Source organism: Leucopleurus acutus (assembly GCF_964270905.1).
Source record: "Leucopleurus acutus genome assembly, chromosome: 6".
Classification (NCBI taxonomy): domain Eukaryota; kingdom Metazoa; phylum Chordata; class Mammalia; order Artiodactyla; family Delphinidae; genus Leucopleurus; species Leucopleurus acutus.
The window spans coordinates 55896793-55920509 of NC_139149.1; the positions used below are offsets into that span (position 1 = coordinate 55896793).

The 23717-nt window shown below is 39.6% G+C and overlaps 1 protein-coding gene across 3 annotated transcripts in view; it reads right to left on the minus strand.

The window, feature by feature from the left end:
* Nucleotides 1-3550: 3550 nt before the first annotated feature.
* The window catches only part of ABCB11 (ATP binding cassette subfamily B member 11), a 103127-nt gene continuing 82960 nt past the window's right edge, over nt 3551-23717 (minus strand). For 2 of the 3 annotated variants that reach the window (XM_082840769.1, XM_082840770.1), the window contains 9 exons: nt 22157-22261; nt 21908-22069; nt 19461-19664; nt 17730-17971; nt 14839-14995; nt 13489-13686; nt 8939-9145; nt 7472-7618; nt 3553-6401 (listed from right to left, as the gene is read on the minus strand). In XM_082840769.1, the coding sequence (XP_082696895.1) occupies nt 6201-6401; nt 7472-7618; nt 8939-9145; nt 13489-13686; nt 14839-14995; nt 17730-17971; nt 19461-19664; nt 21908-22069; nt 22157-22261 (1623 nt within the window). In that variant the 3' untranslated portion in view covers nt 3553-6200. Of the gene's footprint in view, nt 6402-7471; nt 7619-8938; nt 9146-13488; nt 13687-14838; nt 14996-17729; nt 17972-19460; nt 19665-21907; nt 22070-22156; nt 22262-23717 lie in introns of all 3 variants that reach the window. The other variant, XM_082840771.1, reaches the window with a different exon arrangement.

The following is a 23717-nucleotide window of genomic DNA, read 5'->3' on the forward strand; positions in this document are numbered from 1 at the left end:
GCTAGAGAACTCACAGACAGATAGATGTACAAAAGACTTCTTGGAGTTTGGCAGCAAGCACCCGGGATGGAGTCCTTAGACTGGGTTCTAACCTGTCTCTGAATCTAACCACTGGGATACTGGGAGTCCATTTAATGTTAGTGGATTCAGTTGACCAGTTTCTAAGATGAGGGGCTTAAAATGGGCTTAGAATGAAAGGTTCCTTCCAGCTCTGACATTCTGCAACTCTGAGGATTTCATTCCATAAAACTGGAAGAAGAGCTAGAGTACATTAAATTTTACTTACAGGCAAATGAACAAGGCTGTAAATTCTAAAGTGTACTCCATTTTGTAATTTGCTACTTTAATAAACAATTTTAGATTTATGTAATACATTTAAGTCTTTAAAACACCCTATTCCTATTAGTATCTGAATTGTATCGCTATGAAAGGAGATGCATGGAGACGTGAAATAATGTAACTGATCTTAGAGGGCAAAATTATTCATATGAAAGTATTCACAGACTTCCTGCTGGAGTATCTTAACAAAAGAAATCCTGTAACTAAATCACCAGCTCCATTTCCCCTTCCTTAACATCGTAAAGAAGAAATTCTTCTTGCTGGAAGAGATACTAATGGGATATGTACAGTAACAGGCTGAGTGAGAAGGGAAACAAGAAAATTCACTCTGTGGGAGGAAGGGTTTAACCAACTTGCTATGTGAGGAAAGTGCTAGAACTTTGAAATAGCATTTTAGTAAGTTTGTTGTGGACTAATTGTGGATCTCTCAAAGAAATAAAGATAATATTTATTTTTAAATTCTATATGGCTGTTGAAATGTACTTCTTGAATACAACAAAAATTCTAACACCAAATTTTATGATGCCAAGGTTTCTGAGGATGACCGTGCTAAATTAAATTAGAGATTCAGTTCCACGTAACTTCTACAATCTTCTCAGACTCAAATAGGGCCCCTTCGGTCTTTGCTCTTTTTTCTCTCTAACCCCCTCTGTCCACTCAACTGACAAACACTTATTAAATGCCTTTAGGTGCTAGAGAATCAACGATAAGGTTCAATATAGGCCTTTCCCTGGGGTAGATCTCCACGGGCTCCAGGCTCTGGGTAGACTCCAGGGATATCTCTGGCTTGTGGGCTTGGAAGGTTTGGATTGACACTGTCTCCAGCTACAAATTAGCTGGTAACATTATTCCCCATCTCTTCTAAACCCCTGCCTGCCCCCCTTTCAAATTCATCCTCTTCTTGAATCACTTTCTTTTCGACTCTGGCTATATCTTGCCAATGGAATCCAGATCGTTCCCAGTCTGAGACCAATTTTATAATGGGAGAGGATGAGAAAGCATAATCACAAAACACTAAGTTTCTAAGTAAAGGCCTCATTCACTTAAAGTGTAATAAAGCAGGGTATATGGTATGTTCCTGAAAAACCACTAGAATGAGCTGCAAAGGACATCCATCCAGTGACATCTCCTTCTCATAGCAGTGACTTTTGCAAAAAGACTGAGTAATTTCTTCTTTCACTCAATGTTTTTGGAATACTTCTGGGTATAAAAGTCATACTTTGAGGTCATTTGTGCACACATCAATATTTCAACCTTGCTCTATTGTCTTTATACTTACGTTTCAACATTTTTTATTAATAAAAATCTAAGTGTATCTACTGAGTGTGTTAATCCATAATCAACAACAAAAACTACAACTATGACAAACTACTTCAGTAGCTTATACAAGTGAGAGGTGTTTTTTTCTTGTGTTAACAGGTTGGCTGGAGGTGGGCAGTCCAGGCTGCAACAGCTGCCTAAGGATGTCCAGGAATCAGGCTCTGTCTCTCTTCCTGCTCTGCCATCCATAGTGTGTGGCTTCTATCTAAATGGCCACAGCATGGCTGCCGTGCATCCAGGAAAGAAGAGAGGGGAATGCAAATGGGCTTTCTTAACCCAGGCTTTGTTCCAGAAGGGAAAGCCTCCATAGAGACTTGTGTCTATATTTCATTGACCAGAACAGTCACGTGGCTTACCCTAGCTGCAAAGGAGTCTGGGAAGGTAAATATTTTACTTTCCGACCTCTGAGACAGAGGCCCCTCTATCTCAAGGGGTAAGCAAGGGAAGGGGTGTAGGATTGGGTGTCAACCTACAACTTCTTACGTATGTAACAATGAATGCAACTTACAGCTGCCTTCCTCCTCTGCAACCTACTAAATGGTTTCACAATAACACACAAAAATTATGAAGGCAAGATGCTTTCTAAATTATGAAATGGTTTGTGAATTTTACTATGGGGTATATTTAAATGATTAATTGAATTTTCAAACTCTAAGGGTTTTTTTTGTTTGTTTTGTTTTGTTTTTTGCGGTACGCGGGCCTCTCACCATTGTGGCCTCTCCCTTTGCGGAGCACAGGCTCCGGACGCGCAGGCTCAGCGGCCATGGCTCACGGGCCCAGCCGCTCCGCAGCATGTGGGATCCTCCGGGACCCGGGCACGAACCTGTGTTCCCTGCATCGGCAGGCGGACTCTCAACCACTGTGCCACCAGGAAAGCCCTCTAAGGTATTTTATGAAAACATTGCTCGTCTCTTACTTTGATTCCATACTTGATATACCAGGAATATATACTCTCAACCAGTAAGGTAGCACAATTTTCTTTCTTTTCTGTAGTCATTCTTAACTGTAGACACTAGCTCTGGGTCACCTTCAGTGAACAGCTCCCTTTCTATCTCCAGCTATTCTGTTCTTCTCACATCTATCTCTTTGTATCTGAGAGTAGGAGCTGTACCTGAATTACAGGAAGGAAGGAACTGCCAACTCACTGACTGGCTATATATTCTTCTTCCTTTTTCTACTGCACAGTTTGTCTTAGGACTGATTTATTGGGTTGAGTAGTTGCATCCAGACAGCTACATGCCAATCACGCGTACCCTGGTTACTCATTATGAGCCTTAGGATACCATACAACTCACTAATGAGCACATTATAATGTTGGCCAGTGCTAATTAGATGATAATCATGTGCATTGCTTTATTTACAGTCTATCCATTTAAATTAATTTGACATTTAATTGAATACAGTGTGAAAGAAATTGGAATTGTGTTTCAAATTTCGTTTAAGTTAATTTCACCTGACGTCTCTTATAGGCAGGTGAGATTATTCACTTGATCTGGAAATTTTCAGCAAATACAAATGGACATAATGCTTATTTTATAATGGCACACACGCGTATGTAAATTTATCTCAAAATGTGTTTGGAAACAGCAACCAAATTTGCAATTTTTTATCTGCACTAATATCCTTATGTGCTCTGACTGCAGAGAGATTCTGCATGCATAAGAGATATTAATAGATCCAACTCTTAGTTGGAAACATGAGGCAGGATCCTAAAACAACATGAATAGAATATTCTGATATTATCTTAGGATAGGAAACTTACATTTAATTCATGAATAAATATGTGGCAAACTATACCTAATTATGATCCTATGTATTTTCCTCTTTCAGGACATAGCATCAAAAAATTAAAGGATCTACCTTTTTAAGTGAGTGTATGATTGCCAAAAAATTGCATGCATGACTGCACTACTAAATTCAAAGTCTTTTTATTGAAACAATTTCCTAACAGCACATGTAGAATAGACTTAGAGTAACTGTATGAAAAGGTGTTTCTATACAAAAGGATCTGGAGGCCAACTCTTCTATTTTTTTCTCAAATAGCATTTCTGGTTTATGGGTATCTGCTTTCATGCAGTTTTGAGACACTTACATGACAGAATTTCTTTAGGCCTCTCTCATTCTTGAGAATAGTTTGCTAGGTATACAATTCCAGGATGGAGATAATTTTTCCCTCAGAATTCTGAAGGCAAATCTTTATGTCTTCTGACTTTTGGTGTCATTGTCAAGAGATCCTATGTCATTATGTTTCTTTATTATATGTCTCTTAGAAAATTTTAGTATCTTCTCCTTTCCCCCAGTTTTCCAAAATTGCATAATAGTGTGCCCAGGTAGGATCTTTGTTTATTTATTTTATTTGACACTTGGTGAACTCTTTAAAGTTGGAAATTCACATCCTTCAATTATAGGACATATTCTTGGACTATTTAATCATTTTTCCCCTCAGTTTTCTCTACACTGTCTTTCTGGAACTACTGTTAGCTAATTATTGCATCTCCTGAATTGTTCCTCTAAATTTTATTTTCTAACTCTTCATCTCTTTCTGTCCTACCCTCAGGGAAATTTCCCCAACTTCATCTTCCAATCCTTCTATTTTTTTCTTCTGTAAACTTTTATTAACTGGGGTAACAGGGAGAGTTTGATCACAGCAGAACCCATCCTGAAAGCATTAGAAATTACAGAAAGACGAGATAAGTGTCAGACACAACAGATTAGGCAAGTCCCTCCATCACCTGAGAAACAATATAAAACTGTAGAAACCAAATCTTTGTGAGTGATACAGGATACGGAACAAAAATGAAGACATTGGAACTCCTGGTGTTGCAAAATAAACTTGCAACTTCATTTCTATATTTTTGAAGTTGTAATTCAATGTTTTTCCCAAATCATTTCAAGCCTTCTCCAGTCAACATTTTCCCTCTCATCAATAACTTCCAAGGACCTTATTTAAAAAATAACTCTTTCTTTAAAATTTTTATTTATTTAATTTATTTATTTTTGACTGCGTTGGGTCTTCGTTTCTGGCTGTGGGCTTTCTCTAGTTGCAGCGAGCGGGGGCCACTCTTTGTTGCAGTGCGCGGGCTTCAGTAGTTGTGGCACATGTAGGCTTCAGTAGTTGTGGCACATGGGCTCAGTAGTTGTGGCTCGTGGGCTCTAGAGCACAGGCTGAATAGTTGTGGCTCATGGGCTTAGCTGCTCCGTGGCATGTGGGATCTTCCCGGACCAGGGCTTGAACCCGTGTCCCCTGCATTGGCAGGCAGATTCTTAACCACTGCGCCACCAGGGAAACCCCTAAAAAATAACTCTTAATCATCCATTTTTCTCACCCCATACATTCTATTCCAGGAAACTGGCAGCCTCCCAGCACAGAGCTTATGTTCCTCCTCTTTGAAATGCAAACTTAAACAGATTTTGGTCTTCTTTCTTCAATATTACAAGATGAGCACATGCTTACTGCAAAGCTTAATTCCTTCTCATGGCATTTTTATTCTGCAACTTACTTGACACTGCCATTTGTCATAACTTAACTAGAATGCTGTCCTCCACCCTCTCCCTCCCTGACTTTGCAACCATCAATGCTCCTGACCTAACTAGTTAACCTGTTAAACCACCTGTATGGTTATTTACCAGGAAACACTGGACCAGAAACAAATAATATACCTCAATATACAATAGCTCAGGCTTAATTTGTAGGCAGAATTTCACCTGTTGGCCATAGGAAGAAAACACTTATACAAGGTAAAATTCACTATTTTCATTTCAGGCTGGGATTTGAAGAAACAAAGGACAGCAACCAATGTGGAGGGGGACAAGGCTTAGGATAGAGCCCCCTGCTCCAGGGACACCGGCAGAATCTAGTCCAGTAAATGGGGACTTCACCACCCACATACTACACCTTGAATCTATAAATCAACATCCCTGACTGGTAAGCTCCTGCTAATACTTGCCTTTTTCTGCCCCTTTCAGCCTGACGGCATCCAGAGTATCAAAGTCCTCCTTTCCCCATCTTCATGCTTAGACATAAAAGAATCTGCTTTCACATGCAAGAAAACTTCAGTCAAAAAATACAGTTGGTCTTCAGTCCTTCTGTTCTTCTCCATATGATCTTGGCCCAGCTCAGTAAACATTTGTCGAGTGCCTATTCTCGACCAGGCTTTGTGTACACTGAGGGTTCAAAAATGCAAAGGATGGTTCTCTGTCCCTGAGAAATTCAAAGTCTCATTTCCTCCAAGTCTTGCTAATACCCACGTAGTAACTGGGACTGGCTCCTGCATGGAGAAAGCACTGGGTGATGGCTGAGCAGCTGCTTGACACTGGATTCTCACTGCCACTGACCCTAGTTTCTTTCATTTTCTATATACAGACACTTAAAACTAAATTACTATTGAAAGTCATTAGAAATTAGCTCGGATGCCAATGTATGACCACGTCTGTAAAAGTAAAATATCACTATTTCTGCTTAAAGAAAAACAAACAAACAAAAAACCCCACAGCACTTCTGTAATTGGTGCACCAACTGTGCATGAAGTTCTCAAGTCAGGTCAACTGACGGGGGCTCCTGTGGTGACTAGTTTGTAGTAGGCTCCTTTCTGGGCCATCAGTTCTTCATGGGTCCCCTTTTCAATTACTATCCCCTGTGACATGACAGCAATGATATCCGAGTTCCGGATGGTGGACAAACGATGGGCAATGACAATGCAGGTCCGACCTTCTCTGGCTTTGTCCAAGGCAACCTGCACCGTCTGCAAAGGGAAGATGGAAAGTTGATGCAAAGACGCATGCTTGTTCCCTGGCCCACCATCACGAGAGTTCTGTTTCATACCACCTGATTAACATCTCTATATTCAGGGGTTAAACCCAAAGGCTTGACAGGAGAGAGAGGATTAAATAAATATTTGCTGAATGCAATGCATCAGTGACTTAAATTGCAGTCTACAAGCTGTAAAATTTCAGTGAAGCCAGAATGAACCAAACTACAAGATCACAAAGTAATTTTACAATACTTGAGGGTCTAGTTTGCTAAAATGAAACCAAGGAAACAATGTAAGGTAACAGTTAAATGGTCACTCCTGGGCTTCCCTGGTGGCGCAGTGGTTGAGAGTCCGCCTGCCGATGCAGGGAACACGGGTTTGTGCCCCGGTCCGGGAAGATCCCACATGCTGCGGAGCGGCTGGGCCCGTGAGCCATGGCCGCTGAGCCTGCGCGTCCGGAGCCTGTGCTCCGCAACGGGAGAGGCCACAGCAGTGAGAGGCCCGCGTACCGCAGGAAAAAAAAAAAACAAAGGTCACTCCTGATACTGTTCCTCATTGAGGACATTTTAGCTCTCTCCAAAACAGAATCCTGACTTTTAAGGAGTTAATTCTAAATGGTAAATTTCATAATTGTGTTTCGCCCAATTACATTTCCTTTCATGCAAACTGCACATCAGATACCACCTCTAACTTTGTGTTGTATGCTTCCCACCTGCTCTGCCATGGAACTTTAGAACTATAAAATATGAAATACCTATCAGATGGCCTGGATTATTTTATTTTATTTAAGAAAGCTCATTATTTGCCCATGAAAAAAGTGTCACCTAGCCTAAACAATCTTAAAAACAATTCTTATTTTAAAGTGAAAAAAATTTTTTTATTTGAAGCAATCCTATTTTAAATCACTTTCTCTAGACTATTGTCTTTGGGCGCTACAAAGGAGTGGCAATTTCTACTATTAATGAATCAGAAAATTAACAATACTGCCATTTTATAAGGACAAATATTACAGCAAAAAACTCATTTATAATGATCTAAGACTTTAGAAAGTCAGTACCTACCTTTTCACTTTCTGTGTCCAAGGCAGAAGTAGCTTCATCTAGTAGCAAGATTTTAGGATCTCGTATGATGGCCCGAGCAATAGCAATGCGTTGTTTCTCCCCTCGAGAGAGTTGAGACCCCTGGGACCCAACATTAGTTTCATATTTCTGGAAAAAATATGGTAAGTTTGAGAACCAGAAATAGCCATTGTTCCTGTGCTATAGGGAGCCCACATCAATGACCCCTCTGAGGATTTAAACAATTTGTTTTTTTTTGAAATTGGGAATAATTTGTATAAAGAATGTCAAATCCATTTAGGCATATTAAAAAAATATGGCGTTTTATGACCTTTCATGTTGGGAAACACGGGGACTTTGTATCCCTTTCTCTGCATTTCTTTTAGGTTTGTATTTTTGATCTCTTTCTCCTTGCGTATGAGATCCTCCCTGATTTAAGATTCCCTGATTTCCCAACTCCTGTCTAGACGATCTTTCCAAGACAGAATGATCCTAGGCATATAAGGGCCTTCAAGAGATCTCCTGGTCCATTCCCTTGTTGAGGTAGCCTCATTCTGGAACACAAGCCTAACTTTCAATCTTCACTCTTGCTGCATACCAGCTCTGTGATCATGAACAAATTATTTAAATTTCTGTGAGCTTCATAACTAGTTAACATATTTGTTGTTTTAGATGAAATTATGAAGGAAAATCCCTACCTGACGCCTACGTAAAAAACAGTTACATTCACAGAGTCTTTACTATGCATCAGGTACTGTACTAACTATTCTAGCCAGCTTATCATTTAATGTTTACAGAAATCATTTTCTCCCGATTACTATTTTTCAGTTTCCATGTCTTAATTTTCTTAGTGATCAACCACCAAGAAAGACCCTTGGTGGATGGAAAAAAGCAGAGTCAATATCACACTACATTCAAACTTGGCTCTGGGAAAGTGAGGAACTCCAAGGCAAATGCAACTTACCCACCACACACAGGAGTTGCTGCCAAGTAATGAAATGATCATGATGATAATAGTAACAGCAGCAGCTTGCTTTCTGAGGCTATTATGTGCGCTCTCTCATTCTGTTATTTTTTGCATTTTGTAGACGACTGAGTCTCAGAAAAGTAATTGTTACAGAAGTAACTTTACACTAGAAAGTGGCCAAGCTTGGCTTCAAATCAATGTCTGTTCCAAATCTCAGGATGTTTTTCCGTTATGCTAAGCTGATGCTCAATGTGGTACTGCTTCACTTACAACAAGGAATAGAGCATCCTTTGCGTTGGATAACATACTACTTTCCAAAACTAAAGATTATGTTGATGAAGGACATTCATTTTGCGTAAAAGACTGAGACGATCTCAGGGCACTGGGAAATAAGTTGTGTTGCCTTTGACCTTCTCCGTGAGCCACAGTCATAATACATTTTAGTCATTCTACCTCTCTTCCTCCCTGTCTGCCATAGGGAATGACTCTGACTTGGTACCCACCTCTGGAAGGGACATGACAAAGTCATGCAGCTGAGCCTGCTTTGCGGCTTCTATGACTTTTTCCGTGGGGATTTCTTTGGTGTTGTCTCCATACTTGATATTGTCCACTATGCTACAGGCAAACAACACTGGTTCCTGGGAAACGATTCCAATCTTCGAGCGGAGAAACTGGACGTTTACATTTTTGCTGTCATGCCCATCTATCATCTGCCAAACAGAGGTGACAACCAGGGCACTGAGTTTTAGAATTCCAGCAGTGAGGAAAGTTTGTATCCTAGAGTTAGTGTTATGCAAGATATTTGCTTTGCTTAATAGACAACAATCTAAGGATTCTTGGAAATAAATTATGTTGCCTTTGACCTCTGGAGGTGGTGTCTGCCAGAAGTGGTGTCAAAGTTGTGATCAGACATGGTTGTTTGTTTCCCAAATTCTAGTTCTACGGGTAGTATTATACAAACAGGAAAGGCACCCCAGACAGTATCTAGTTAAAAAAAAAAAACAACTTCCCCCTGTCCTTTGGTGCAGCACATCCTCTCCAAGTACACAAAATTGCTCAATTTTGAGACTCCATGGGTTATGAAATGGGGTTTCCTATGTAAAGCTGTTGGACAATGTAAGAATCAAACCTGTTTCCTTGATTTCACTGATACTAACCTCTGAATAATTGAGATAACAGACCCCAGTAAGAAAGGAGTACATTTATTCACTTAGTCAACCAACAAACATATATTGAATTACCTGCCACAAAGGCACCATGCTAGACAGTCTTTTGTATGCTATATAAAGAAAAAATAATTTGTAGTGAGGTGGATGGACCTAGAGTCTGTCATACAGAGTGAAGTAAGTCAGAAAGAGAAAAACTAATACTGTATGCTAACACATATATATGGAAGCTAAAAAAAAAAAAAAAAAAAAAAAGTGGTTCTGAAGAACCTAGGGGCAGGACAGGAATAAAGACGCAGATGTAGAGAATGGACTTGAGGACACGGGGAGTGGGAAGGGTAAGCTGGGATGAAGTGAGAGAGTGGCATGAACTTATATACACTATGAAATGTGAAATAGATAGCTAGTGGGAAGCAGCCACATAGCACAGGGAGATCAGCTCGGTGCTTTGTGACCACCTAGGGGGGTGGGATAGGGAGGGTGGGAGGGAGACGCAAGAGGGAGGAGATATGGGGATATATGTATACATATAGCTGATTGACTTTGTTATGAAGCAGAAACTAACACAACATTGTAAAGCAATTATACTCCAATAAAAATGTTAAAACAATAATAAAGAAAGAAAGAAAAAATCTCTTTTTTAGGAACTCATGATCTATCTAGGCAGTTAATTACAGGAACTCATATGTCTACCATTTGAGCTCTTTCACTTAAAAGGCTTAGAATAGTAAAGGTACAGTATGTCTCACATACTGTAATACTGTAAAGTATTTGGCCCCATGATTTCAGAAAAAGATTATATTAAATGGTGTAAATATATGATGTTTTAGATAATTTTTTCACAGTGTAAAAAACAAACACTACTAGATAAAATGTAAGGCATTCTTCAACAATTAGCCCTCGCTCATCTTCCTCTACGCATTTTCCGTAGTACTTATAGACTGCAAAGCACAATTTAACAATTAAATACTGGAGCTGTTTGCTAATTGTTGTCTATATGCTAGTATTGTGAGCTCCTAGAAGACATAAGACATGCTTCATGCTCCTTAGAATTTCTCACAGGGCCTAATGCAGTGCTGGGCACATCACAGGTACCCAATTAAATGTTGAAAACGTTGAATGTTTGCGTTTGTTAGTTTCCTTAAAAGCAAAGAGGATTTTTTAAAATTGCATTAACGGTGGTATTTTTCCTACTGAAAAATGTTTGTAGAAACATTTTATGATGATGTAACAAAATATATTGTGTCTATGAAATGCAAGGAATCATACTGATTTCTTCATGGGCATTGCTTTCTACCTGTGACCAGAACATTCACTGAGTACATTCAGAGAAATATACTTAATATACATGTTAATGTTGAAGAAGTCAAACATGAAGGATTCAGGTCCCTGCATGTCATGTAGTTCACAGTCTACCTGGGTGATAGACATGAAAGATCTGACATTTGGGGAAACTAGATCCTCTCCTTTGTAGAGATCAGACTCCCAGTGCAACGTACTTTCTAGATTCATCAATCACCAAATACTTTCAAGCAAATTAAAATCTCTTTACCTAAAATTAATAAAAGTGATTATAAACTACAGATAATCAACTCTTACTCCTTATTTTCATAACTTCCTGGATTTTACCACTATCTGTTTGCTTGCTTTCTTGTTTTGCTTTATGCAAGGGAAACTTTAGTTGCCTCTTTCAAGTTTCTTTCAGCATTTCTCATCATGTTATCTATCCTCATTGCAATGAAGATTATACTATTCAGGGATATCAGAAAGTCCTCTTTCAAAAAAGAAGGATTAAATAATCAATCAGACCCACACCTCTGAATCATTTCTTAGAAAACTACTTGCAGATGCACTCCAACAAAATGAGACAGAAAACCGAAGAAAGAGGAAGATACGGGAACTAGGAAATAATGGATCTAATGCAAAAGATACTGCAGGAAACTCATAGGCTGACAGTTGTTCAGCAGGTGTAGGACGTAATTAGTCCAGGCAGTGGCAGAAATAAGGGAAAGAAGCAGGTTCCTCTGAATAGGTATCAGGAGAGAGACATTGGAAGAAACTAAAGATTTTATAAAGGCAGAGAATGCAAGAAAAAAGAAAGTCTTTCAGAAAAACAATCAAGAAAGAAAAATGTAACGCTAATGTACCTCACTACTTAACTATGAGATGAACAATATTTACTTAGCCATAATAAAAGTTGTTAATAGATTTTCAACTTTTAGAATCAACCTAGAGTAAAAGCGTGAAAGATAATAAATGTTATAAACAAAAGGTAAGCATTTTATATATATTTTTTAAATGTGGTACATATATACAATGGAATATTACCCAGCCATAAGAAGGAATGAAACTGGGTCATTTGTAGAGATGTGGATGGACCTAGAGTCTGTCATACAGAGTAAAGTAAGGCAGAAAGAGAGAAACAAATATCGTATATCAACGCATATATGTAGAATCTAGAAAAATAGTGAACCTATTTGTAGGGCAGGAATAGAGACACAGATGTAGAGAACAGACACATGTGGACACAGTGGGGGAAGGGGAGGGTGGGACAAATTGGGAGATTAGGTTTGACATAAATACACTACCATGTGTAAAACAGATAGCTAGTGGGAACCTGCTGTATAGCACAGGGAGCTCAGCTTGGTGCTCTGTGACGACCCAGATGGGGGGTTGGGGTGGGGGAGGGGGAGGGAGGGAGGTCCGAGAGGGAGGGGATATATGTATACATACAGCTGATTCACTTCATTGTACAGCAGAAACTAACACAACATTGTAAAGCAATTATAGTCCAATTAAAGAAAAAAAGATAATATAAAAGTATAGTTATTAGGACTTGAGAGGTAAAAAGAGGGAGGAAGAGGTGAAAATAGAGGTTGAATTGCTAATATTCTCATCTTAGAAAATGAGAATTCAAGAGATGTTATCTATAGGTGATAGAAAAGAAACAGAATTGTATTGATTAAATTTACAAACAAAAGAACTTTTAAAAGTAATGTAACCATATTGGGAGGAGGTGGGTAAAGGGAGGGGGAGAAGTGAGGGTAAGCTAAATTTCCATCTCTTGAGAATAAATCAACAGAGGGTCTAAATTCGTTAAATCGTGAAACAGCAGCATAAGCATATTATTTAGGGACTCTGAGGTAATCATTGGGAGATCTAAAAACATAAAGTGGTTAAAGATAGTTGCCTTTGAGCAGGAAAATGGAGAATGGGGGGTGGAAAGGGTGGAATAAGGGGTTGGTTTTGTTCTGGTTTTTTTAACAAATCTTTCTTATTTTACTTTGTGCTCCTTTGCATGTATTATTTGGAAAAAATAGAAAGGAAAAAGAAAAGAAGAGAAAAGAGGAAGAAATTCTGTGGAAAATAAGCAACAAAGCAAACCACCAATTTTTCAAACATCCTAATCAAAGATTTATGGCATATGACTACCAATGTGAGGTCCTTATATTATTTAGACTTTAGCTTCTTGAACCAGGATTGTCTCGGATTTTTCATACTAAATTCCCTTTCTTACTCATTTATCATTGTGTTTCTTATCACCCCCACTTTTTCCATTCCCAGTCATTAGCTTCCTGATTAGTCTGCACTTTCTGCCCCATTTACAGGTAAGTGAATGCTTCTGTTAAGTACACTCATCTCCAGCTTTGCAGTTTTCTTTGCCTAGCTGGGCAGCAGACCATCTGGAACTGGGAAGACTATAATGTTAGAAATTGTGAGGTAGAATCAGGTCAACCAGCAAATGACTGGAACTGGAAAATACTGTCCAAGGCAAGCGCTTTGGAATGAGTCTGGCAAGACACAACCTTGAAGATGACTTTTAGGGGTTGGAGATACTCTGCAGAAAGCCAAATTCTCAAATGCATTGAGAATTCTGCATTGCTTACCACCTTCCCTTGGTCAGGATCATAGAAACGTTCCAACAGCTGAATACTGGTGCTTTTACCACATCCACTGCTTCCAACAAATGCCAGGGTTTGCCCTGGACCAACAGACACTGAGAGGCCATTCAGAACTTGTATATCAGGTCGGGAAGGATATGTAAATTTACAGTCAACAAAGTCAATCTGCCCCTGGAAGTTGTCCTGTGGACGGGAAGATTAGAATTATATATGCTCTACTAGAATCTAGACTATTGAAAATGCACATAAGCCTGAGTTTTAAATCCTTGCTTAAGATACCTTCAGCACCAAGCTGCTGAAGTGCAAAGTACAAAGACAGCAACTTAATGAAATGGCGTTCTAGTCCCTATTCCAGCAGACGTAGAATAAAAGGAGGCTTGAGCATTGAATTTAAAGATATTTGATCTCTTATTCCCATTCTAACCTAAGGGGATTTCCTTGTCACCCATTCTTTGACATTCTGCATGGAAGAAAATAGAGGATATGATTACATCACAGAAGCCAGTAACTGTGCAAATTCCTACAGCTCTGTTCCCCCAGAGATTTAAAATAATAGCATTACACTTGAAATGACTTACACAGAAAGTTACTTGAGCCCTGAATTGCAAAGGTGAAATACCTTGAGTTGTACTCTCTGACGTGTAAACTCTAGAAATGGATAGACATTTAATAAACCACACAGAGACTTACCTTTTATTGAGCTGAAGGAGAAATAGGGCATTTGACCAATTTTAAAAGATTTCTGAATTTAGTTGACTTTACTGGGGTTTAGGGGTTTTTGGCTCTCTTGAACATACTGGGATATTAAAAATTAGGCAGGGAAGATTAAAAAACACCTGTAGGGACTATCAATTAGAAAAAGTGATATTTCATTGAGATCAAAATAATTTTCTGGGAGTCCACATGAACTCATGTGGAACACAGATAAACATGAATTAAATCAGTATTATCGGACAGGAGAAACTGGTTTTTCTACATTCCGTACCAGGATATCAGTAGAAATCCTGGTGGTTGGGTAGGTCTCAAAAGACGCGTAGCTTCATTCATTCCGGAACTAAGTGTGTTTTATAGTACCTGTGTACTATAAAACAAGTATTCACTGGATATCATTGCCTTATTCAAGTTCCAGCTTTATGAAGAACTTTTAATGCTAAGGTACTTCATTCCTTTACGTTTGTAAATCTACTGTCTGTCCATTCCGAGGGCATATGAGTTCACCCATACACTGCAGAATTTAGAAGATCAGTGGTCTTGAATAACCAGCCCCAATGGCTGCTCTGCACACACACAGAAGCACAAGCCTCCCCCACTACCCTCTTACCCCTCTGTACTTACCCATCTTTCACCCGCACTACTATACACCTTGATTGTGGGTTGTCGGTCCAGCAGTTGGAAAAAGCGTGCGGCTGAGATTTTAGCTTTGGCATAACTTGGGGTATAAGAGAAGGCTCTCCCAAGAGCTGTCGCACTCAGTACAACTGAAGAGATCACCCTGTAGTTGGACAGACACCCAGGTAGAAAGGGCGCGGTGTGGTTGGTGTCACGGCCTAAGAGGCAGGAGTTTGGGGGTCTAGCCCTGGAAAGGACCGAGCAGCCTTGAGCGGGTCTCTTTAGACTTGTCTGGGAATGGGAGATTGGAGAGATTAGCCTTTTTCAAATTATGTTCTAAGAAGAAAGGGTGAGGGGAGGATTGAACAAAGGGGGCTCAGATCTCCAAACCCTGCTTCAACGACAACAACATTTTAAAAAAAATTTGTTTGAGGAAAAAAGACTTCTTAGGGAAAAAAAAAAAAAAAAAAAGAGGGAGGTTGAAAGATCACTGGATTGGGTTGCATTTTTACAATGTTAACATTCTATGAATCTATGATTAATGTGTAAAAGACAATTATTGGCGATATAAGCACCAATTCTGTACCAAGCAAGCATGTAATTCATGCTTCAGACAGCATGATGCAATTGCCTGTATCCTTCTACTTGTCCCAGCCTCAATGTGTGCATAATTAATGAGCAAATAAGTGAATAAATAAATGAATGATAAACGTGATAAGAGATAGCCCTTTTGCTCTATAGACCATGCTGCGAGGGGCACCCCCCGAAGTTGTTCACCTGCACTGCAATGCACCATGGGGCCTGCCTCAGTGTGGGTGGGGTGGTGTGGGGTGTCTCTGTGTGTTTTACTGCTCAGTTCATAAGCAGAAATTGTTTTAGGCCAGACTGGCAAAGCCAGACATCTCTAGGAGCCCAGTCCAAAACAAAGCTATGACAAGCACCCGGAATAAAATAGGAAATGATGGAAGGTCATCTTTCATTTTTTAAAGAGAAGCCAGAAATTGGGAGCTTTCTGCAGTGTCCCAATTTTTACACGTTGGCAAATAATTCTTCAAAAGTCTTACATAAACTAAACAAGTCAAGAGTTTGTGATTTCTGATTTGGGGTTAGTAGCTCTACATATGCAAAAATTTAGAAAGGAGACTTTCCTGGTTGAGGTGGGCATAGTGGGGCAGGAGAAAAAAATTTCTTCTATATTTCTAGAAGAAGATAGAGGGCGAGCAGACAGAACTTGTGGCTGGAGAAGAGATTTCTTTCCGGGCTGATTTTCCTAATGCCCTCCAAGGCTTTCTCAGACCGTCTCCCCCGCATTTTTCAAGGTTCCCTGCCCCATCACGCCACACCCATATGCATGTGCACCCAGTCCCTTGCTACCTTGACACACTTAGGTGTCTGGAAATGTGAGAAACTGGACTCAAAGCTAAACTTATTAGAAGAGCAGACTCCAGCTATAAACAAAAGAACAAAATTCCCCTGACTAGTCTTTGCTGTCTCTACCTAGGAAGAGTCAGCTAGACATGTGCCTTCTTTACAAGAAGTAGAGCTCAAATAAGGTAGTTCTAGGAACCATCTTATTCAAGGACTTTAGATTTTCTCAGCATTAACCAGTATGGTAGATTGTGAAAATGCTTAATTTGTCCTATTACTCTGTACACACCCTTTTGCAATACGATTTTTTTATTCCTCTGCGATATTGTGACTTATGATAAGAAAACTATATTGGTCTTTTGTCAGTTCCTGGCACAGACTCCTAAACCCTTGGAATTTCCCAAGTTTTGAGAGGACCGAGGTGTCTTTTGTTAATGAAGTGACTTTGGTAAAAACTCTAGATAACCTAAGGATGGGGCCTGGTTGCCTGGAGAGCCAACCATGCGATTAGAGGGGTGGAACTTCAGTCCCTTCCCCAACCTCAGGGGAGGGGAGAGGCTGGAGATTGAGTTCAATCGACAATGGTCAATGATTTAATTAGTCAGGTCTATGTGATGGAGTCTCCATAAAAACCCAAAAGACAGGGTGCAGAGAGCTTCTGGGCTGGTGAACATGTGGAGATTTGAGGAGAGTGGCATTCTTGGGGAGGGTATGAAAACTCCAAGCCCTTCCCACATACCACACTCTATGCATCTCTTCCATCTGGCTGTTCCTGAGTTGTATCCTTTTGTAATAAACTGGTAATCTAGTAAGTACATGCTCCTCTGAGTTCTGTGAGCCGCTCTAGCATATTAATCAAAGCTGAGGATGAGGTCATGGGAACCTTGGGTCTACAGCTTGTTGGTCAGAAGCACAGGTGATGACCTGGACTTGCTTTGGTGTGGAGGGTTGGGGGAGGGGCAGTCTTGTAGGACTGAGCCCTTAACCTGTGGGAGGACCCAACGCTATCTCCAGGTAAATAGTGTCAGGATAAATTGAACTGTAGGACAGCCATCAGGTGTCAGTGCCATGTGATAGCCATGTGAGAGAGTAAAGGAGAAACGCTTATCGGATCCTCTCATCAAAAGATGGGGTCCGTTCCTCTTTTCTCTGAATCTGGACTTGGTCGTATGACTTTCTTTGGCCAAAGAAGATATTAGAAAATGTGATGCATGCAGAGTTGGCAAGTGCTTGCATGTTGGGTCTTGCAATCTTCTGTTGCACTTGGAACTCCGAGAGCACAATGTGAAGAAAACAAGCTCAGCTGCTAAGAGGCCATGTGGAGAAAGAAGGGCACTCAGAAGCCTGACTGAGTCAGCCCAGTCCAGAAGAACCACCCTGACAGCACACAGAATCTTTAAGAAATATTAATCTGAGCTGTTTAAGACACCATGTTTGGGAAGGTTTAAGCAGCAGAAGCTAACGGATAGAACCAGACCATTCCTCCCTGGAGTGCTGATCTTTTATGACTCTGGCCAGGTAGTCCTCACCTGAACACATAGCTGAAATGGAGCCCCTCATTGGGAATTAAGTAACCTCCATATCTGTAGGAAGCAGAATTAGCAACAAACACAATGCACTGGGAAAAACCAAAGCAGAATCCGTAAACATTTGCTTTTCGGATGGCTGTCTTGTATGGCTTCTCCAGTTCAGTCTCAAACACTTCTATAAACTGCCTCTCCTTTCCAATCCCAGCCACAGTGCGAATATTACTGAGGGCTTCGTTTGTAATCTGAAGAATGAAAAAGAGTTTTAGAAATAAAAGAGCAGAGATAACTGCTTTCATGACATTTTCAACCGTTACATGGATTAGATCTGGTGCAAATGACAGAAGGCAGTATACAGCACAGATGGGGGCATCATCTGGGAACATAGAGAAGTTGCTGGAGATCAATTTGACTGGACCCTGAGACATTCTATCAGTTCAACACAAGTTCTACTTGATCCTAACATGGCTTTGTTGCCTCTACTTGTTGAGGAAGAGAGAAGGGGGGGAAAAACGGCACACAAGGCTATCTTTGTGAATTCATTTGAAATGTTCAAAATGGTATCTTTAAATGTGTCTGAGAGTAAAAGATTGTTTAATAATAGAAACCTAAAATATTAGATTATATTTCTTAAAAAATTATGACCAAATACTATATAAGATAGATTAAAACTGAGTATGAAGTTTATCTTTCAGTCTATACTACAAATTTGTATTTGTTTCAATCCCTACTCTAAGGTAAATAACCACTGTTTCTGAATTACGGTCCTATCCTAAAAAAGGTACAAAAGTGGGCTACTTCCTATTATCGGCATACAAAATTCTTTTGGCTTCTGCCTACTTGGGCGATGTTCACATTCCCTCTTTAAAGAGAAAAAACCTAGTTTAGAGTAAATTTGTTAAAAGGTGAGGGTGTGTATATGTGTGTGTGCATGATTCTTTATCCCTGATATCTGTCCATGCCACCATATCTTCATTTACCTCTGATAACAGATTTAATTAGAACATACTCTTAAAAGTGCATAGCTGGGCTTCCCTGGTGGCGCAGTGGTTGAGAGTCCGCCTGCCGATGCAGGGGACACGGGTTCGTGCCCCGGTCCGGGAGGATCCCACATGCCGCGAAGCGGCTGGGCCCGTGAGCCATGGCCGCTGAGCCTGCGCGTCCGGAGCCTGTGCTCCGCAACAGGAGAGGCCACAGCAGTGAGAGGCCCGCGTACCGCAAAAAAAAAAAAAAAAAAAGTGCATAGCTAAAACCTAAGTGTATTAGAGACCTAAACTGTGTATATCTCATGGTTCTCTTTGGGAAAGACATTTGCCACAAGTCAGGCAGACACTGAAGTGTGAAAGTTAAAAGCATGTGCCATTAAAAAGATAGTAACTCCTCTCTGTGTGGTTGGCATGGCCTGGAGAAACCATTAAGCTGAAAAGACCAAATAAAGAGGAAAGTGAACTATCCTCCCTTGCAAAGGAGAATACTACACCTAACTGGGACGTGTAAAAAATAACTGTTTGACAGGAAACTGAACGCGCAACCCTCTGTGTTTTCCCCACTATTTCTCCACACCTGCTCAATCTCATATCATCAGAGGCATATATGAAAAAGGCTAATGGGAAGTTTCTAACCATGAATGTTTGTAGGCTGACAGTTTCCTTAAGTCTGTTTGCACCCCTCATTCTTAGCAGTCTGACAGCCACTCAGCCATAAGCAGTCTGAAAAGTGGGTCTGGGAGATTACCTGTCCTGCGACCTCCAGAGCCTGCTTGTCATGAGTGGCAAATCCCATCAACATTTTGGTCTGTATGGCTCCCGATAAAGCCAGGAAGGGGAAGAAGCACACTATGACCAGGCTTAGCTTCCAGCTAAAGAAGAAGGCGATGATCATGGCCACGGTGATGTTAGTGAAGGAATTGACCATCATCCCAATCTGAGAGCCGGCAGCCTGCAAACCAAACGTGATCAACCAATTTCAGACACACAGTCTCTAACTAAATATCATGAAAAAGCTATTTTGTAGCAAACAGATAGGTTTTAAAAAATTATTTTGATGAAATATACATAACAATGTTTACCATTTTAGCCATTCCTAAATGTACAAGACAGTGGCATCAAATACCTTCAAAATTGGAACTATCACCACATTTATTCCCAAAACTTTTTCATCATTCCTAACAAAAACTATACCCATTCAATTTAACATCCCTTCCTCCCTCTCCCCAGCCAGCACCTGTTAACCTCTATTCTATTTTCTATCTCTATGACTTTGCCGATTCTAGGTACCACATATAAGTGGAATCATACAATATTTATCCCTCTGTGTCTAGCTTATTTTATCAAGCATAATATTTTCAAGATCCATCCATGTTACCGCAGGTATCAGGATTTCATGTATTTTAAAGCCGAATAACATTCCACTGTGTGTATATACCATATTTTGTTTATCCATTGATCTGTTGATGAAAACTTGGGTTGTTTTCACCTTTTGGCCATAATGAATAATGGTGCTATGAATATGGGTATATAAGTATCTGTTTGGTCACTGCTTTCAACTCTTTTGGATATGTACCTAGGAGTGGAATTACTGATCATATGGTAGTTCTATGCTTTAAAAAGGGAGGGTCTTTTAATTAAAGAGCCCCCCCACAATGCACTTGAAGGCTGGATTAATAAAAGTACATCTTATTCACACCTTCTTGGGAGCTCATGTATTGACTAATCTCATTTCATGGGTATCAGAGCTAGACCAGTCAGCGTGAGATTAATTCTAGTGATAATGAATAACTTATAAAAGCTCCTTGCAGATTGAAGATTATAAAAATAGAAGAGATGAGATTATGGCTTATTTATTTAATCTAAGGTCAAGAATAAGGTGAACTAGACACTAGAATACTCAAATGTTGAGAGTAAAATTAGTAAAAACTTTAAGCAGTAAGACAATGTATATTAAAACCTTTCAAAATGATTATACATTTTGATCCAGTGATTATATTTTGAGAACTAAAAAAAATAATCAAGGGTATGCCACAAGCTTGATGCAAAATGATATAAATTGCTTATGTGGGGAGGGAGGACCTAAACGGGGAATTCTTTAAGAAATGATGATATATTAAAATGATGAATTAAGCATTCATTAAAAATTCATTGTAGAAGGATATATAAGGACCAAAATATGCTCACATCACATTGTTTCAGGGAAAAAAGAAAGATTACAAAATAATATGTACGGTGTGACCCAATGACTGCGGGAAACACATTTTCTATTTATACAATAGAAAAAGCGTAGAATGATCAAAATGAAAAATTTACAGGGATTTTCCTCTAAAGAGAATTCCATGTTCCTTTGAAATTCTCCATATCATGGTTCATATTGTTGGTTGAACTGGTAGAAGTCGAGATATACAGGACAGCACTACCAATCCGGATAGTGAGTTTTTTCTTCCAAGAGCCTCACAGGCAAACCATGACTTTTCTTTTTCCTCTTTTTCTGATTTTCATGGAAAGTGAGCAGTGGTGTTGAGAGGCAAACTGAACTCTCATCCCTTTAACCCAAATGCCTGGTTTTATAAAGGTGTAGCCTCATCTTGTACACATGTTTAAATCTCCTGAACAAGGCTACAGGTTCTGGGGTTTAGAAACTACAGCTTAGTCTCCCTTAGTCAGAAAAGACAGCCCTTGGAATGTGTCAGGATTCTAGATAGCAATCATCTCCCGTCTTTCCCTCAGGTTCCCGGCTGGGCTGCTTAGAACAGCTTCTTTTCCTAAGACTAACTTACAAGCCAGGCCCCTGTGGAAGGAGGCTTTTTTCCACACACACACCCTCTGGGGGTGCCATTAAGTCTTGTGGAATCTGAGCCTCTGGGCCTAAAAAAAAAAAAAAAAAAAACCGATCTGAGAAAGGAGGGAAAGTTCTTCTCAATTGCTAGACTCTGAGGAAATGCAAAACTCTGACAGATTTTGATTCATGCCATAACACTGATTCTGGGCATTACCTAGGAGACAGTATGCTTTAGCTGCTGTTTGTCAACTTTGGAAATGGGCAAAAGTGTAGCTCTGGGGTATCCTCCCTCGAGTTCCTGTTTTATAGGAAATATGTACGTGGTTATTGGAATTACGTGATTATTGGAATACATAAAGGAAAGAAAGTCTACTCCAGTTACTACGTGCCTGGTTTCCACCACGGCTTACCCCTTGAACTTGAGAAGCATCTGTAGCAAGCCTTGTTGTCAGTGCTCCAGGGCTATTTCTGAGGTCATCAAACCAGCCAATGTCTTGCCCTAACATTGCTCTGAAACCCAATTTACGTAGCCTTTTTGTGAGGAGTTCCCCGGATTTAGCAAAAGCATATCCCTGAAACATAAAGGAGTCTTTAGTGATATTTTAACAGGAAAAGGGGGAAAATAACTAAATCGCTTACTGAAAAATAAAATTCCTTACCTGCAGAAATTGAGTGCAAAAAGATACACAGCCTATTGCTACAAAAAACAGGCACACACCATGGATCTGTGACCTTTGTTCTTCTTTATCAGGAATTGAAAAAATCTTTGCAAGACAGTAAGCAAGGAAGTAATTTTAGTATTAACAAACAATAGCAAAAGAAATCAATTCAAATATGTTTAAGAGAAATTTCTCTTAGGCTTTGGGTTAAAAACCAGTTCACTTTAAACATACTAGTGTTAAACCAAAGTTAACTATGAACATGTGCACTTAATCCTCTGTGGGGAAGGAAGGCTGGTGAACGAAACCCAGTGGTTATGACTGACAGAATTTTTGTCTCGTTTCTTTGCCTGATGTAGGCAATTTTATTGGCTTTTCTTTGATACAGATAAAAAATATGATGAAATGCCTCAAATTCTTTACATAATAAGGCAAGGAAAAAAAGAAAGGAAGGAAGAAAAGAAGAAGGAAAGGAGGAAGGAAAGAAGTGGGGAAGTTACTTGAGAATCTGAGAATATTATTCTGGGACAAAACTCAAAGTAATATGACCTATGTCTTTCCCCAATAATAAAGATGGCTTTCACACTCAGGTACCTCGCCTATTATTAGTTTTATAGATTACTTATATATATATATACAAATAATAGCATCATTATAAAAGCAGCTGGCACACACACAAAAAAGCAACTAGCTATCAAGGCATTGACTGGAATTGTCTTAGGACAGAAAAGCTTCCATCCATCAGAGGCTGAAATTGTTGCTTCTAAATCACCAGAAGCTGAAAACATTCCCCTCAAAAAACTATGGAAATTATGAGTGGGGTTTTTTTTTCAGTCTATAATAAGTGGTAAACTATACTCATAAGTATATTCTGAACTTACAGGCACATGCTCAAGTAACTGACTGGGACCCACGCTGTTGCAATAAGAAAATGGAAAGAATAGCTGCATATTCTATTGACATCGCCCCCTACAGTGAAATAGATCTTAGGTGCATCAAAACCCTCCTAATTCAGACTAAGTGAGGTAACTGTGAGAGTTCAGAAAAGCTATTTATTAGAGAGCTGCACAATAAATCTTACTTATTGCTCTGCATTAATTTGAGTAACTAGAACAATGCCAGAAAGCAGCTGCTCAAAGGAAACCATTTATTCAACAAATATTTACCGAATGCCTGCTATATGCCAAATAAATCTCCTGCAAACAATGCAGACTACTCCATTAACAAATCCTTCTTTGTAAAGCAGAAGTAACCAGTTGAAATGATCACAAATTCCAAAGTAGGGGGAGGGGTTCTAAATTAATGAGATGTACTCTTTCTAGGACAGAGCTTTTGGGCCCGTTACGGTTCTTAGCGATAAAGAATACATTCATTCTTAATGAATGAAGTGGGTTCAAAAGATGCCACAGTCATTCACCCCACCATGGAATAACTCATGTAAGTTTACTTTACAGTTTACAAACACAAGGACTTAAAGATATATTTCAGTTTGGTTTTAAAAATCACTATACAAATCCCCACAAACCCCACACGGTGATGCCACAATTCTCATTCCTCTCTA